Genomic DNA, 19,729 nt, shown 5'->3' on the forward strand with positions numbered 1-19,729 from the left:
TGGATGAGTGGCGCCCTTAGCATTTGCCTATACCGCCTATGCAGCGGGCCGGCCCTGGACATACTTTACATACTTGCATGTAAAATTAGAAAAGCAACATAATATCTGTGTTTAACTAAATTAAAACGCTGCTCCTCTGCCGCGCGATACGCAGAGAGAACAAGAGAGGTGCGCGCACGAGACGCAGAGCGAGCGAGAGACAGAGAGGTGCACGCGCGCGAGACGAAGAGCGAGCGAGCGAGAGAGAGAGAGAGAGAGAGAGAGAGAGAGAGAGAGAGAGAGAGAGAGAGAGAGAGAGAGAGAGGTGCGCGCACGAGATGCAGAGAGAGAGAGAGAGATAGAGAGACGTGCAGATTCTAAATATTTTAAATTATTGAATTATTTTATTATGTTTTAATGGTATATGAAATGTCACCAATAGTTATTTTCTCATTTTATAACATTATCATAAAAAAAAATGAAAGATTACAATTCAGGCTATTTATAGAACGTGCTCGGCGGGCGACTCAGAGACTCCACGCGGGCTACCAGGTGCCCGCGGGCACCATGTTGGAGACCACTGATGTAATGTATGTGTGCATGTATAAATGTATATATTTCATCAGCCTTTACTCCAATTTATGTAATTTATTATAAAACCCTGTCTGTTTACTTAAGTAACAGATATAGGTGTCATGCCATAACATATTTTTAATACGACTGACTTTATATTAAATGTGAATTTAACATTGAAAGTTAATGTGATATAAATATTGCTACTAATCTTTCATTGTTCAGAAAGAGAGCAAATAACATTTACATTATTAAAGATCATTTTCACTGACAGTCTAGATTTCAATCACTCTCAGAAACTCCCATTAAAATCACTGAAACTGTTAACACTGTGAAATCAATATCTTAATTAAAGATTCGTACACACATCTGCACTTTGTTGTTCCTGCGAGAGAATTCGCCAGAAAGAGGTATTCAGTCAGTGAGCGAGTGAAGGAAGCACCGGCATTTTAGCGATGACTCATCTGAACACCTCTGATTGGCCAATGCTTTAATAAGCTCAAAAGAATCATGTGTGATTGGTTATAATGCACACTGCTGTAAAAACACATTATCTCTGGCTCAGCGCCAGCAAGCAATCACAGATCTGAATTTAGCAGCTGATAATATGACTCGCTGAACGTACTTGCACCAGTGTGATTGTATTAAAATTAATAAAATCTTAATCGGCTATTTTTTGTCTTTTGGAAGCTGCATTCAACTTGACTCCCCTCTGTTATAAGCCACACACGTACAACAAACTAATGTCACAGTGGTATCGTGTACTGTAATCGAATGAAGCCCAAGTTATTACCTGTTAAACAGTAGACAGCACACGCGGTGTTCATCTAATAAGGATCTCCATCGCTAGCAAATAATAGCCTTTGCAGATTTCAATTCAGTGCAGTTCCAGCTACGTTTTCAACGCTCTTTCTGTTCTTAAACGTTACAACTCCGAGTGAACCACTTCAGACGCTCAGTGCGTGCGGCAGGGAACTGAACGACTCATTCAAACTGATTCATGAACCAATTCACTCGTTTGCCAATTGGTTTGATCAAGCCTTTGAACAGAATTGACTCAAAAGAATGAATCATTCGCGAATGGGCATCGCTCATTGCCCAGAGAAAAGTAGACGGCGCGTTTGGAATAAACTGAAGCATTTATAACATTTATTGCATTAAGATAAAGTAACGAGAGGAGCGTAACACACAGTAACGAAGTAAAAGTACATATTTTTCCCCAAAAATTTACTCAAGTAAGAGTATAAAGTACCCATCTTTAAATATACTCCGAAAAGTATTCGTTACCCCAAAAAATTACTCAAGTAAATGTAACGAAGTAAATGTAACTCGTTACTACCCACCTCTGCTTTTCGGAGTATATTTAAAGATGGGTATTTATACTCTTACTTGACGTGATGTGATGAAACCTTAAATACCAATGATTACAATGAGGACATACAATGATTCTTCGAAGATTACTTAATGTATGACAACAACTGACAAATTAGTTGTTGTTTTTCTAGAGTTTTCTTAATATGAGCAAAACTTTATTTATTTATTTCTGTCATCCCAAGTTTAAATTATTCCATCAAAACACTAAACAGCCCTTGACAACCTCTTTTCTGAACACTAGAGATGTTAATAAAGAGTTTGAGACTCATTATGTAAGCGCTGGAGATGTGTATGAGAATAGACGACACATGGCTCGGCCGTTTAGGTTCGGTCACATCATCTGAAGTCCTGCTTCACACTTCACTGCCGTTACTGTGATGCATGGGACTGTCAAGCGATCTCAAACATGAGTAGGGAACCAGGGACTGGATTCTGCTCGGGGCCGAGTCCAAACATCCCCTGGAGAATGAAGAAGCAGAAAGAACAAGAGATTCACAGCAAGGGCTGAAGATGGCAAACTGACACTCAAAATATATCCTGGTTTAGGCTTTGCAACAGAAAAGATGGCTGAATCTTCATGCAGATATATAATAAAAATCGTATATATATATTATTTTCCATTTAGCCCAGAAACACATTCCACACAAGCGTGCAGATGCACACATAAATACTCAGACAGTGCATGAATGTTGTGCATTTCGTTAGCATGAAATGAAATCCATGTGGGTGATTTTGATTAAATTTTTTTGTTTCTGGTTAAAGAAATACATAAGTGAAGAAGAAATTCAAAATATTAAATGTCATGGATGTAGGTTTACTGAGTTTAGGTTCCTATTTGGCGCCTAAACTCTTGAATAACCTACCTAACATTGTTCGGGAGGCAGACACACTCTTGCAGTTTAAATCTAGATTAAAGACCCATCTCTTTAACCTGGCATACACATAACATACTAATATGCTTTTATTATCCAAATCCATTAAATGATTTTTAGGCTGCATTAATTAGGTAAACCGGAACCGGAAACACTTCCCATAACACCCTATGTACTTGCTACATCATTAGAAGAATGGCATCTACGCTAATATTAGTCTGTTTCTCTCTTGATCCGAGGTCACCGTAGCCACCAGATCCAGTCTGTATCCAGATCAGAGGGTCACTGCAGTCACCCGGATCCAGTACGTATCCAGACCAGATGCTGGATCAGCACCTAGAAAGGACCTCTACATCCCTGAAAGACAGCGGAGACCAGGACAACTAGAGCCCCAGATACAGATCCCCTGTAAAGACCTTGTCTCAGAGGAGCACCAGGACAAGACCACAGGAAACAGATGATTCTTCTGCACAATCTGACTTTGCTGCAGCCTGGAATTGAACTACTGGTTTCGTCTGGTCAGAGGAGAACTGGCCCCCAACTGAGCCTGGTTTCTCCCAAGGTTTTTTTCTCCATTCTGTCACCGATGGAGTTTCGGTTCCTTGCCGCTGTCGCCTCTGGCTTGCTTAGTTGGGGACACTTCATCTACAGCGATATCGTTGACTTGATTGCAAATAAATGCACAGACACTATTTAACTGAACAGAGATGACATCACTGAATCCAATGATGAACTGCCTTTAACTATCATTTTGCATTATTGGCACTGTTTTCCTAATGAATGTTGTTCAGTTGCTTTGACGCAATGTATTTTGTTTAAAGCGCTATATAAATAAAGGTTACTTGAGTTGACTTGACTGAGTAATCCACTATCTTGAAGATTTCGATTTTAGAGCCAAAAATTACAGCAGAGTAAAAATGACCTTACAAAGACTGCAGCATCGTTATATAATTTTTACACACAGAATGGCACTTTTTGTGTTTTTCCCTTCAAAGTTTGCATTGATGTAACTCAAGAAGTTTTTAAGAAATCTTGATATATTTTCAGATGCTGGTTCTTAATTTTTAAGGCTTTATCTGGCGATATGGGGATTTCAGTGTAGGTCAAAGAGTAAATGATTGAATGATGCTCATTTTCATTGATCTTAATTAGATGTGGGTCACTATGCATACAGTGACCTCACAAAGTTGCATGCTTAATACACTAACTAGCATATCTTGTTATCACGTACTTTTTATTTTATTTTTGCATTTTATTCCAATTTTGTGTTAAATATAGTTTGGCAGTCTGAGTGAATGACTCAAGTCAAGAACATTGCATTGTGGGATAGAACATTTCACACAATGTTAACATAATAGAAATTGTATTAAGAATTACTACTGAAAATAAACTATTAAAATTACACAGATAGCATAATTGATTATAATTTATTAAATTATTTATATTAATTTATATTATTACTCAAGAGTCACAAAATGTTTTGAATGATAAAAACATGTTTTGAAAGGGAAATGTCTAGGGTTATATATGTATTTTTCAATCACAGTGTAGGATTTATTGCATCAGTTTAATTTAAGTTTGTCATATTCAGAGAAATAGATGAAACATATATACATATAAATTATATTTTGGAACACAATTAAATTAAATTAAATTAAATTAAATTAAATAAGAAATGTAATTAAAAATGTAATTAAAAATGAAATATATTTAAATTAAAAATTAAATTTAGTTAAATTAAAAATTAAATTGAGTTAAATTAAAAATTTAATTAAAAATTTAATTAACATATATACATATAAATTATATTTTGGAACACTGTAAACACCATTAACGTTGAATGTCTCTTATGAAATTAAATTAAATTAAATTAAATTAAATTAAATTAAATTAAATTAAATTAAATTAAATTAAATTAAATTAAAAATAAAATAAAATAAAATAAAATAAAATAAAATAAAATAAAATTAAATAAAATAAAATAAAATTAAATTAAATAAAATTAAATAAAATTAAAAATTAAATTAAATTAAATTAAATTAAATTAAATTAAAAATTAAATAAAATTAAATAAAATTAAAAATGTGGGTGTGTGTTGGTGTGTGTTCAGGTGGTGATCATGAGAGATTACCAGCACAGGAACGTGGTGGAGATGTTCAAGAGTGCTCTGGTGGAGGAGGAGCTGTGGGTCATCATGGAGTATCTGCAGGGAGGAGCTCTAACAAACATCGTGTCTGAGACCAGGTACCACCGCACAACCTTCATCATTTCACCAGGAAAACCATTTCATGGATCTCTTACCCAGTTAATCTAGAGGCTCATGTTTTCATTGTGATCTCTATAGGATTTGTGAGAAATATGCGTTCACATGGGTAGGTTAGTCTTCTAGTTAAAGACCCTGTGAGATACCCCTTTTAAAAATGCCTTTGAGCAAAAATGAAATCAAATAAATTCTGAATTCATGACTTATAACTTCCGAAAAAGTTCATTAGTGACACTTTTAATTGAAATCAGATTTAAATGATATGAAAGCATTAATGATCATAAACTGATTAATTTGACATTTTGTTTCCAATAATGTAATGTAATATAACATAACATAACATAACATAACATAACATAACATAACATAACATAATATGTAATTTAAAAGACAATACAATAGAACTTAAATTTTAAAAAGTATAGAATACAATATATATATATATATATATATATATATATAATTAAAAACTAAAATCATAATATAATATATTAATTTAAAATAATGTAATATAATACAAATACAATATAACTTAAAATAATACAACACAATATAATATATCATGTAATATAATCAAAAATTATATCTTAACAATGCTGGGTTGTTGCAACCCAATTTTAGGTTCAATTTTTGTTTAATTTTACTACTAAACTTTTACTGAAATAAAATTTTTGGCTGAAACAACCCAATAATTTAAAATAAAACAATATAACTTAAACTAATGTAATAAACGATATAATTTAAAATAAAATAATGCAATACAATATAATTTAATAATTAATATCAACACTTTTATAAATTGTATTAATATATTTAATTATTTTACGTAAAATAATATAATATATTATGCACATCATTCGCAGCCATCTAATGATTGAAAGATGGTGAAGACAAACAACATGTGATGATAAATCTTTAATAATGAGACCAGAAATGTGATTAAAGGACATAATTCTCATGTCATATCACTTTAAGGTCACAGATGTAAGTGATTGCAATTCTGCTGTTTGGATGAGCAAACACAACCTCACACTGACTCCATGAACTCTAGTATTACTGTTGTACTTGATTCATACCACAAGAGGGTGATGTACAGTGAAGTTATTGATCTAAACCTAATGTCATGAATATACAATAAAATATAATATAAAATATAATTAGAAAAAAAGAAAAAAAATATATTAAAAGAATTAGTCAACAAATTAAATAAATAAATATAAATATATATATTTTTTTTTAAAGAAAATTATTAAAAATAATATAAAACTAATTTATACTTACTGGAAGACAATTTGTTTGACAAGCAATCCATAAGTCTGCATCTCAAGTGAATATCTATGTTGATATGTCTATGAATAATAATATGGATAATATATAAATAATAATAAGTGAACCAAAACATTCCTACAAAATATTACAGCAGGTTAAAACTAATGTCATGAATATACAAAAGAAATATAAAATAATGAAATAGTCAACAAGTGAAACGAGCCAAATAAAATAAAAATTAAATAATTAAAAATTAAATAAAAATACAAGAAAATAATTAAGAATTAAATAAAAATACAATAAAATAAAATAATTAAAAATAAAATAAAAATGCAATAAAATAATAAAAAATAAAATAGAAAATGCAATAAAATAATTAAAAATAAAATACAAATACAATAAAATAAAATAATTAAAAATAAAATAAAAATACATTAAAATAATTTAAAATAAAATAAAATAATTTTAAATAAAATAAAAATACAATAAAATAATTTAAAATAAAATGATTTTCATACTGATTTGAAATTTTTTTTTCTTTTTTTGGCAAGCAATTATATGACATGAATAAATTAATAAGCCTGCAGAATAAAGCTTATATCATGAATATTCAACAAAATAATCATAATAATAATAATAATTAGTCATCAAATTAAATGAGACAAATAAAATGATAAAATACACTATTTTTCAACTGATCTGAAGACATTTATAGTGCATGAATACATCTCAAAAAGTGTGAGTTTCCCAGATAACTCAAAACGATTATTTATCAGTCATGTGTGTATAAAAACATCAGGAATCAAACTAGATTTGGACTTTCTCTGATGTTGAAAGCTCCCCATTACGGTGCTGAAATGTTTTATGCAGTTGCTCTGGGTGTGTTTTAGTGGTTTCTTCCTTCGTGAACAATGAGGTGCAACACATTTAGTAAGCGTCAATAATATACAGCTTCAGAAGGAGCTCAAACCCAGCAGGTGCATGAAGAAGTGCTCAGGAGGGTTGTGTGCGTCTGATCTTGTGTTCAGGCTGAGCGAGGAGCAGATCGCCACCGTGTGTGAGGCTGTGCTGCAGGCGCTGGCGTATCTCCACTCGCAGGGGGTCATACACCGAGACATCAAGAGCGACTCCATCCTGCTCTCGCTGGACGGACGAGTGAGTCCATCTGTGCCTGATCAGACTATTCAAACCACTATATACACACTTCTAAAGCTGGAGGTCACGAGGACTTTATTTAAGGAATTAATGCTTTCATTCATCAACAATTTGTATTTGAAATAAGTGCTGTTCTTTTGAACTTTTCTTTTCATCTGTGAATCTTGAAGAATAAACAGATGTGAAGCAGAAAAAATGGTCTTCAACATTGATGATAATCAGAAATGTTTCTTGAGAAGCAAATCAGCATGTTTTTTAAAATGTAATCTATTCATGTGATGCAACGCTGAATTTAATTTAATTTAATTTAAAGGAGCATTGCGTAGGTTCTGAAATTTCTAACCGTTACTGACACCAGTGGCCGTTAGAGGAACTGCAGCCAGTCTCATGCTCGTTCTCAGTGCGCACACTCTTTTTTTTGTAACTTACAGGAGTGTCCGTGGGTGTCTGAATTGTGCTGGAGGCTGGTCGCTGTATTTGTATTTAAATAAATACAACGGTCAAATCGTTAAACGGCCATACTTCTTTTGAACACTAGATAGATAGATAGATAGATAGATAGATAGATAGATAGATAGATAGATAGATAGATAGATAGATAGATAGATAGATAGATGGATGGATGGATGGATGGATGGATGGATGGATGGATGGATGGATGATGGATGATAGATGGATGGATGGATGGATGATAGATGGATAGATGGATAGATGAATGGATTATAGACGGATAGATGGATGGATGATGGATGGATGGATGGATGATGGATGGATGGATGATAGATGGATAGATGGATGGATGGTGGCTTATGGATGGATGGTGGCTTATGGATGGATGGATGGATAATAGATGGATGGATGGATGGATGAATAGATGGATGGATGATAGACGGATAGATGGATGGATGATGGATGGATGGATGATAGATGAATAATGGATGGATGGTAGACAGATAGATGGATGGATGATAGATGGATAGATGGATGGATGATAGATGGATGGATGGATGGATGATGGATAGATGGATGGATGATAGACGGATAGATGGATGGATGATGGATGGATGGATGATAGATGGATAGATGGATGGATAATAGATGGATAGATGGATGGATGATAGATGGATGGATGGATGGTGGCTTATGGATGGATGGATGGATAATAGATGGATGGATGGATGGATGGATGGATGATAGATGAATAGATGGATGGATGATAGACGGATAGATGGATGGATGATGGATGGATGGATGATAGATGAATAAATGGATGGATGATAGACGGATAGATGGATGGATGATAGATGGATAGATGGATGGATGATAGATGAATAGATGGATGGATGATAGACGGATAGATGGATGGATGATAGATGGATAGATGGATGGAAGATAGACGGATAGATGGATGGATGATGGATGGATGGATGATAGATGAATAGATGGATGGATGATAGATGAATAGATGGATGGATGATAGATGGATAGATGGATAGATGATAGACGGATAGATGGATGGATGATAGATGGATAGATGGATGGATGATAGATGAATAGATGGATGGATGATAGACAGATAGATGGATGGATGATGATAGATGGATGATAGATGAATAGATGGATGATGATAGACGGATAGATGGATGGATGATGGATGGATGGATGATGGATGGATGGATGATAGACGGATAGATGGATGGATGATGGATGGATGGATGATAGATGGATAGATGGATGGATGATAGATGAATAGATGGATGGATGGATGATAGATGAATAAATGGATGGATGATAGACGGATAGATGGATGGATGATAGATGGATAGATGGATGGATGATAGATGAATAGATGGATGGATGATAGACGGATAGATGGATGGATGATGGATGGATGGATGATAGATGAATAGATGGATGGATGATAGATGGATAGATGGATGGATGATGGATGGATGGATGATAGATGGATAGATGGATGGATGATGGATGGATGATAGATGGATAGATGGATGGATGATGGATGGATGGATGATAGATGGATAGATGGATGGATGATAGATGAATAGATGGATGGATGATAGATGAATAGATGGATAGATGGATGGATGATAGATGAATAGATGGATAGATGATAGATGAATAAATGGATGGATAATAGACGGATAGATGGATGGATGATAGATGGATAGATGGATGGATGATAGATGAATAGATGGATGGATGATAGACAGATAGATGGATGGATGATAGATGAATAGATGGATGGATGATAGACGGATAGATGGATGGATGATGGATGGATGGATGATAGATAAATAGATGGATGGATGATAGACGGATAGATGGATGGATGATGGATGGATGGATGATAGATGGATAGATGGATGGATGATAGACGGATAGATGGATGGATGATAGATGGATAGATGGATGGATGATAGATGAATAGATGGATGGATGAGAGACAGATAGATGGATGGATGATGGATGGATGGATGATAGATGGATAGATGGATGGATGATGGATGGATGATAGACGGATAGATGGATGGATGATAGATGGATAGATGGATGGATGATAGATGAATAGATGGATGGATGATAGACGGATAGATGGATGGATGATGGATGGATGGATGATAGATAAATAGATGGATGGATGATAGATGAATAGATGGATGTATGATAGACGGATAGATGGATGGATGATAGATGGATAGATGGATGGATGATAGATGAATAGATGGATGGATGATAGACAGATAGATGGATGGATGATGGATGGATGGATGATAGATGGATAGATGGATGGATGATGGATGGATGATAGACGGATAGATGGATGGATGATAGATGGATAGATGGATGGATGATAGATGAATAGATGGATGGATGATAGACGGATAGATGGATGGATGATGGATGGATGGATGATAGATAAATAGATGGATGGATGATAGACGGATAGATGGATGGATGATGGATGGATGGATGATAGATGGATAGATGGATGGATGATGGATGGATGATAGACGGATAGATGGATGGATGATAGATGAATAGATGGATGGATGATAGACGGATAGATGGATGGATGATGGATGGATGGATGATAGATGGATAGATGGATGGATGATAGACGGATAGATGGATGGATGATAGATGGATAGATGGATGGATGATAGATGAATAGATGGATGGATGAGAGACAGATAGATGGATGGATGATGGATGGATGGATGATAGATGGATAGATGGATGGATGATGGATGGATGATAGACGGATAGATGGATGGATGATAGATGGATAGATGGATGGATGATAGATGAATAGATGGATGGATGATAGACGGATAGATGGATGGATGATGGATGGATGGATGATAGATAAATAGATGGATGGATGATAGATGAATAGATGGATGTATGATAGACGGATAGATGGATGGATGATAGATGGATAGATGGATGGATGATAGATGAATAGATGGATGGATGATAGACAGATAGATGGATGGATGATGGATGGATGGATGATAGATGGATAGATGGATGGATGATGGATGGATGATAGACGGATAGATGGATGGATGATAGATGGATAGATGGATGGATGATAGATGAATAGATGGATGGATGATAGACGGATAGATGGATGGATGATGGATGGATGGATGATAGATAAATAGATGGATGGATGATAGACGGATAGATGGATGGATGATGGATGGATGGATGATAGATGGATGGATGGATGGATGATGGATGGATGATAGACGGATAGATGGATGGATGATAGATGGATAGATGGATGGATGATAGATGAATAGATGGAAGGATGATAGACGGATAGATGGAACGATGATGGATGGATGGATGATAGATGAGGTCATCTCCAAATCACCGTACGGAACAGAGGTACAGCTGAACACCACGACACAAGCCCTCAGTGACTGTCAGACTAAACAAGGCCGTGGACGTGTGGTCTCTGGGCATCATGCTGGTGGAGATGGTGGACGGAGAGCCTCTGTATTTCAGTGAGACGCCGGTGGCTGCCATGAAGCGCCTGAGAGACGAGCCGGCACCCACCGTACGCAACCTTCATCTGGTACGAGGAAAACCTCTCCATTAATCACAGAGACACACACAGAGATAACCATGTGCAGAATTACAGACAGCGAGACATTCCTACAAACACGCACTCAAAAACTGTGAATATCTGTATTTATCTAAATGCAGATCATAATAAATTAATGAAAATAAGCCTAATGACATGAATACAAAAAGAAAGAATGTGAAAAATAATGAATCGACAAATGAAATGGGTCAAAATATAAAATAACACAAAAATAAAGAAGTGAAGATATATAGTTTGACATGCAAATATATGACATTAATAAATTAATAAGTCTGCATCTCAAAAAGTTTTTCAATACAAACAGGTTTTTAACTATATGAATACAAACATTATTACTATAAAAAAAAAAATACTAAACCATTGCTTTACATCAAGCTAAACCTAGTATTATAATTATACAAGAGAAATCATGTGAAAAATAATTAGTTAACCAATTTAATCAGACAAAAAATATATATATACAATAGAATAAAAATACAAGATAAAATAAAATAAGAAATCTAAACCTTTGTCTGTCATATGTGGAAGAACAAAATTTTATTTTGACATTTTCTGAAGTGTAAAACTCCCCAATATGATGCCGAAGTGTGCTCTGTATAAATAATTAATAATATCAACACCATATCAAATAAATAGTAATGTAAAGAAGTCACATTGTGGACAAACTGATACAAACATGTTTGAACTGGTGTTCAAAATAAAATAAAATAAAATAGAATAAAATTAAATTAAATTAAATTAAATTAAATTAAATTAAATTAAATTAAATTAAATTAAATTAAATTAAATTAAATTAAATTAAATTAAATTAAATTAAATTAAAACAACATACAAAATAATTAATAATATAAATAAACAAGTGTCTAAAAGTGTTTTGGTTGTATCAAGGCCTTTGCAGGTGGTTGATGTGTTATGTTGTCCGGTCCGTCTGCAGGTATCCTCTGGAGCGGGCGAGTGCCACAGACCTCCCGGAGCACCCCTTCCTCCTGCAGGCCAGCTCTCCGCAGTGTCTGCTGCCCCTAGTGGAATAGTACCGCAAGCGCATGTCCCGCTGCTGTAGCCTGCCTCGTCCCCCGGAGCAATCAGGACTGAGATGACTGTTAGATGAGAAATCAACTCTATAAAGCCATTTCCTTACACCTGAGGATGTCTCATTGGTGCTTAAAAGGCGGTGAATTAGAGCAGAAGTGCGTCTGACTGAAGTGCCACTGGGTTTAATGTTCTGTTCGAAGTGTGTTATCATGACTTGCATCCAATCTGCGGCCGCAGAGACCTGGAACAAGCCACGTTCGTCAGTTTCATGAATGCTTGTGTTCGTATATACAGTAGAATATTTTATAATGCTTTCATATAATGATCTTACTTTTGGTTTTTACAGGTGCAAACAATACTTTATTATCATTAACAGTTTACAATAGGGTTCCATTAGTTAAGATGAGCTAACGCCGAAAAATATATATCAACTTCAACATTAACTAATCATTATTAAATTGAGAATATATAAATATCTAATATTATTATTAACAATGAACAGTTGCATTAACTGTTAATAAAATGTACTGTGACGTATTAATGTATTAAAATGCTTTTTTAAATTAAATTGAAAAATAAAATAAAATATTTTTTTCAACAGCTTCAAATGTGGCCTCAGATAATAGTGTATAAAATTATATAATTTACATTTAAAATGAAATAAAATAAAATTTTATAAAAAAATCAATAAATTCCAGCAGCTTCAAATGTGGCCTTATCTTCAGATAAAATTAAATTAAATTTAATTTATAAGATTATAAAATAAAATAAATAAAACATTTCCAACATCTCAGATTCAGATAATAATTTATTAAATTCTATAAATAAATTTAAAATTAATTTTATGTAAGAAATAACACCATATAATTAATAATACAAAGAACCTTGTGCACTAACTGAATTAGTCTCAGTATCTGTTGAAAAACGTCCATGTTTTGGTTATTACAAGGCAGTGATGTAGTTAACCAAGATGAACTAATTGAAACTTATTGTAAAGCATTAGATTGATATGTATTTATCTATAATCTACTGAATTCGACTGAATATCAACAGCTCCAAATGTGGCTCAGATTTGAAAATAAGTTGTTATTTGAATTGAAATCTAAACTTTTTTTGGGTTGAGTTTCCATAAAAGGGTCAAAAAATGATCAAACATCAGAAAATGCTAATAAATTTCACAATTAAATATAAAGATTTTTTTCTTGTAAAATGCACTCCAATAAATCCTCATTTTATTTACAGTTCAAAAAAATATATATATTTTACTGTTACAGTGATATAAAATTACTCGGTCACCTTGCAAATCTTAACTTTTAAACAACCAACGATGCTGTTGTACTTTCAGCTCAGTCTAACACTTTCAACCAGATTTAAATGCTAATATTTCATCCAGAATCAGAAAATGTGAATGTCTGCAGAATCAGAAAGAGAGATTTTATGCCACCGAAGGCACATATTTCACAGCTTGTAAGACTAGCTTGCATGGCTTAAAACAGTGGCTTGAATCTTAAACTGAGAAAGAAAGCAGTTTTACAAATAATGTACAGAATCTGAGTGGGACACGACCCATATTTGCATTTGTTTAATTATGAGAGAAGAACGGACAAGTCTGTTTGTTGGTGTGTGTGTGTGTGTGTGTTTACATTTTGGATGCAGCGGTCAATGTGATATTCTTGCATCCTGTTGGACTGTGATGTTTCCTAAATGATCATACTGACAAATTAAAAGAGAGCAGGAGAGATCTGATTTGTGTTTGGGGCCGCTCACACTGGAAACATTTTTTCACACTATTTTTAAGTGTTGGTCTTTATGCACACATGCATCATATGTAAAATAAAGATCATTTAATTGCTATATTTTTTTTTAGCAGTTTTTGAATAAAGCTCTTTCCCATGGAAACTTGGTTTAATTCTAAGCTTATATGTCGCAGTTCTGACTTTTTTCTGAGTTTGGATCTTGCAATGCTTTTTTCTTTTTTTTTTTTTTGCCACGGAATAAAAAATACAAAATTCTCAAAATTGTGAGAAATAAACTCAGAATTATAAAAGCACATCAGAATTGTGAGATATAAACTAAGCACAATCACCAGATGTAAGATAAGAATTAAGAGAAAAAAAGTATGAATTGTAAATCTGTAAATCTTGTAAAACCTCTCAAAATTCTGCCTTTTCCCTAAATTCTGACTTTTTTCTAGATTGTGAGATAAAAGCCACAATATCCTTTTTTATACTTGTATAATTTCCTTTACAAAACTGTTTATACACTAAAACAAATGTGTAGAAACAATTAAAACTCAGAAAACGTAACTGTAAATTTCACAAGTACAAAAGAAAAATGCAAATATTACATTGAATTAAATATGACTTTTAAAAATCTGAAATAATGTTTTCTTCTGAAACACCAGTAATCTTGTTTTTACTTATAACTTTTCAGTGTAGAGACAGCAGCAAGAATTTTTTTTTTAATTATTATTATTTTTTAAATCAATCACAAGATGCATGCTTTTTGAATTTATTGATCAAAGTTCAGTTTGGATATGCAGAAATGAGATTTGAAATCAGCAGTAGAAGGGAATTAAATTCCTCACAAATCTGTGTGATGTCAAGTGAAAAGTATTTCCAAACTCCTGCGTTTCATCTGTTGTGAACGGTCCCTCGTTAGTTTACACAGCTCTGTGTTTGTGTACATGACGCAGTCGAGGAAACATGACTCATGATGAACCTTCTTTACACAACATCTGTCGTCTGCTTGTTTGTGTGTTGGTTGTCAATGAAGAGAACTATACGTTTACATTTTTTAAAGAATAAATCATGCATATGAAAAAAAACACTGATATTAAGTTTTATTTCTTATATACACAGATGCTTGAAGCGTACACAAATCCTTTATTCATATATTTGTCTCTTTCATACAGTTGCTCTGTTATATTTTCTATCAATGAATGCAGAATATAAACTATTTACATCATTGATAGGCTATGCATAGATATACAAAACTGTATCTTAATGCATACAAATCACAAATCAATTTGCTTATAAAAATAGGCTATAACATGCATGCATGAGAAAAGCATGTAATGCATAGACATTCTTTAGTAATAATGTCAGCAGAAATTCAATTAGCCGAAATATGTTAATGGATCTACAGAGGCAGTGAAAGATTTTGAGAGCAGCAGCAGTTAAAGTCTCAAGAGAGCAAGTCTCAAGTACACGGCTATTTATAATGTCTATGTGAAAGTCATAAACATCTTTCTAAATGCCCACATGAGTGTTTTACTCTAAACATGGTGCATTTAAATGCTCATTTAAGAGCAGGATTGCTCTCAAACTCGCATCTCACCGCGCTGATGCTGTCCACACTCGGCTGGCTGTTCACTCTCATGTGTGTGTGCGAGAACGGGAAGGTCTCGGACCGAGACATCTTCTCTTTACTGTGTCCGGCATCTCTGGGATAGTCTGTGATGTGTCGCATGAATTCAGGAGCTGTGAATCTGCGGAGGAGTCTGTTCCCGAATCCGGAGAGCCCAGAAGAGCGAGGTTTGATCCTTTCAGGTTCGAGTTCTTCACGACTGAACAGAAGTTTGCTCTGTCTGGTCGTTTTGGGAACGCTGCCACGCTTTTGCACCTCTTTACTGATGTCGAAGTTGTCAGTCGTTTTTGTGCTGTAGAACTTCGCCACAAGCGGTTTTTCATCTTGCAGCGACGCTCTTTTGAACTTACTCGCAGATCTGTTGGTTTCTTGCAGGTCGCCCTGATAGGATTGTTTCCTTCCGATTCTGAGGTCAAGATTAAACGACCTAGTTTTCCCCCGAAGCGGCACGTCGCCGTCCGTCTCGGGTTCTGAGCTTCCGTCCTCTTTCAACACTGAGTTTTGGATCTGTTTCGAAGCGAACAGAAGATCTGCTCCGTCTTCGGATCTGATGAGGCTTTGGTTGGCGTCTGGACGTCTGAAGCGGATCCGCAGGCTGTTGCTGTCACTAATGCACAGCTGTCTCTGAAACAAGGCTGGGAGGATTTCCTCATGCTTGCTTTGGATTTGTTTGGAGAACCTGTCTAGAACTTGCTTTGGGAGGCGATTGGGCCACCGCAGGTCTTCGGTGGGTTCTCCGGTGCTGTTTGTCGGACTCACCGTCTTCTTTCCGCACCCGTTGAGGGTTTGAACGCACTGGTTGTGCCCGAAGAAGTCCGCAACTTGGATAGCCGAGTGGCCGGCGTGATTTGTGCGATCAAGTCGTAAACCAAGTTTCTTGAACGCCCGGATTAAGAACTCCAAGATTTGGCTGTGTCCTCCGCACGCGGCGTACATGAGGGCACTGTTTCCCCACGTGTCCGTGAGCTCTGGATCAGCGTTGAATTGCACAAGGAGCTTCACCGAATCCAAGTGTCCATGCTCGCATGCCAGACTCAAGGCTGTGCGTCCATGGTCATCCCGGGTGTTCACATCTGCCCCTTTTTCCAGAAGCAATTGAGTGAATTTGGATCTGGATGAGTGCTCTTGAAGGCACACGGCGTGCATTAGAAGCGTACGTCCATTTTCAGCTTTCCCGTTGATGATGCGCCCATCCAACGCGTCCAGGACGAACCGAGCCAAGTGGACTTTTCCGCTCTGCATGGCTTCCAGGAAGGTTTTGGTGCCAGATCCCTGACACAAGTCCTTCGGCCTCAGCATCTTGATCTGGAGTTAGTTCGTGGTGGTTATTGACAGGCAGCTCAGAGAGTTTCTGAGTCGGGTCTGAGAAACTGTCTGTGTTTTTATACCTCAGCGCTCTGCACGCCCTTCCCCTGTTGCTACAGAAACAGCCATCTGAGAGCGATGGCGATGCTGCTATGGGTCCATTCACAACCACCTCCTCTTTTCTCAGCCAGGAGGGGAGAGAGATGCACTAATTCGATGACAAGAATTACTCAGTGGTAAAAACACGGGTTTATTTTATTCTCCTGTCAGGTTGGACATAAAAGAATCCGTTGCCTGAGCAACAGCATTAATGGCCTTCTCTTTGGGGGTATAACAAATATATATATATATATATATATACATTTACAGAATCACAGAGAGATTTGTAAGGTTTACACAGGTCAAGTCGGTGTATTATAGATGTTTTAATCCCTGAGTCATGCTTGATGAACCTGCAGTGACGTGGTCGTTAGTACACAGATTAACACTCATTCTGACTCAGTCCGGCTGACACAACTGTGCACATCAACATCTGCACCAAAACTAATTTACAAAGAGATGCAATATTTATTTTCACTAAACTTTTAATTAACTTGAATCATTGCTCAGTAGAAGTGTTATCTTTTTCAGAACAGGACATTTTTTGTGGTGTTTGCCAAGTAAGACAACAATGTACCCACTGCTCTTATAGGCTTTATGATCATACTTTATAGTAGCTCTCATATCATATATATCATCATAGATCATTCTTCATATTTCATTATAACATACATATAATCATACATCATATCTCATCCGTCTATCATTTCTCATACATTATGCATCATATATTGTATCTCATATATCATGCATCATATACATCATACATCATTTATCTCATATTTCGTATCTCATATTTTTTACTTATACAAAATATATATAATTTCTCATACATTATATCTCATACATCACATCTCATTTATAATATCTCATACTTCAGTTCTCATTTATGAAATATCTATTTTATCATATATTATAACGCATACATCACATCACATCATATCATATTACATCAAATATCTAATTTCTCATACATTATATCTTACACATCAAATCTCATTTCTCATATCTCGTATCATACATCATATCTCATACATTAAATATCAAATTTCCCATACAACATCTCACATCATAAATCGTCTCATATTTATTGTCATCTCATACATTATATAATTTCTCATAATATTAAATCTCTCATATCTAATTCATCATACATCTCATTTCTTATACATTATGTCTCATACATCTAATATCTAATTTCTCGTATATCACATCTAATATCGCGTATCATACATCATATCTTACTTTTCATACATTATATCTCATATGAAAAATATCTAATTTCTCATAGATAAATTATCTCATATTTATTATATAATCGCATAAATATTTTTTTTCTCATACATCATGCATAATCTCATAAATCATGTCACATTTTTCATACATTATATCTCATACATCGAATATTTAATTTATCTTACATTGTATCTCATAAATCATATTTCATACATAAAATATCTGATTTTTTCATACATATCTCTATTATATTGCTCATATCATATATAATCTCATAAATCAAATATCTAATTTGTCATACATACATTTCATATCATACATAAAATCTCATGCTTCGTCTGCCTCATTTCTCATACATCAAATATCTAATTTGTCATACATATCTCATAAATCAAATCTCATATCATACATCAAATCTCATGCATCAACTACCTCATTTCTCATTCATCAAATATCTAATTTGTCATACATATTTCATATCATACATCAAATCTCATGCATCAACTACCTCATTTCTCGTACATCAAATATCTAATTTGTCATACATATCTCATAAATCATATCTCATATCATACATCAAATCTCATATACTGTATCAACTACCTAATTTCTCATTTCTCATTCATCAAATATCTAATTTGTCATACATATCTCACAAATCATACCTCATATCATACATCAAATCTCATGCATCAACTACCTCATTTCTCGTACATCAAATATCTAATTTGTCATACATATCTCACAAATCATACCTCATATCATACATCAAATCTCATGCATCAACTACCTCATTTCTCATTCATCAAATATCTAATTTGTCATACATATCTCATAAATCATACCTCATATCATACATCAAATCTCATGCATTATCTACCTCATTTCTCATTCATCAAATATCTAATTTGTCATATCTCATAAATCATACCTCATATCATAAATCAAATCTCATGCATCAACTACCTCATTTCTCATTCATCAAATATCTAATTTGTCATACATATCTCATAAATCATACCTCATATCATACATCAAATCTCATGCATCAACTACCTCATTTCT

General features: G+C 34.5%; 2 protein-coding genes across 2 annotated transcripts; one reads left to right on the forward strand and one right to left on the reverse strand.

Moving 5' to 3' along the window:
- Positions 1-4,898: 4,898 nt before the first annotated feature.
- LOC132113348 (serine/threonine-protein kinase PAK 6) lies at positions 4,899-7,670 on the forward strand. Its single transcript, XM_059521145.1, has 3 exons — positions 4,899-5,042; positions 7,359-7,485; positions 7,656-7,670. The coding sequence occupies exons 1-3, from the start codon at positions 4,918-4,920 to the stop codon at positions 7,668-7,670; spliced, it is 267 nt and encodes an 88-aa protein (XP_059377128.1). The 5' UTR covers positions 4,899-4,917.
- An 8,220-nt stretch (positions 7,671-15,890) lies between these two features.
- On the reverse strand, positions 15,891-17,677 carry LOC132113132 (GA-binding protein subunit beta-2). Its single transcript, XM_059520958.1, has one exon. It carries the CDS (start codon positions 17,321-17,323, stop codon positions 15,956-15,958), a length of 1,368 nt encoding a protein of 455 aa, XP_059376941.1. The 5' UTR covers positions 17,324-17,677; the 3' UTR covers positions 15,891-15,955.
- Positions 17,678-19,729: the final 2,052 nt, after the last annotated feature.

This window comes from Carassius carassius, chromosome 32 (genome assembly GCF_963082965.1).
Source record: "Carassius carassius chromosome 32, fCarCar2.1, whole genome shotgun sequence".
NCBI classification, from domain to species: Eukaryota; Metazoa; Chordata; class Actinopteri; order Cypriniformes; family Cyprinidae; genus Carassius; species Carassius carassius.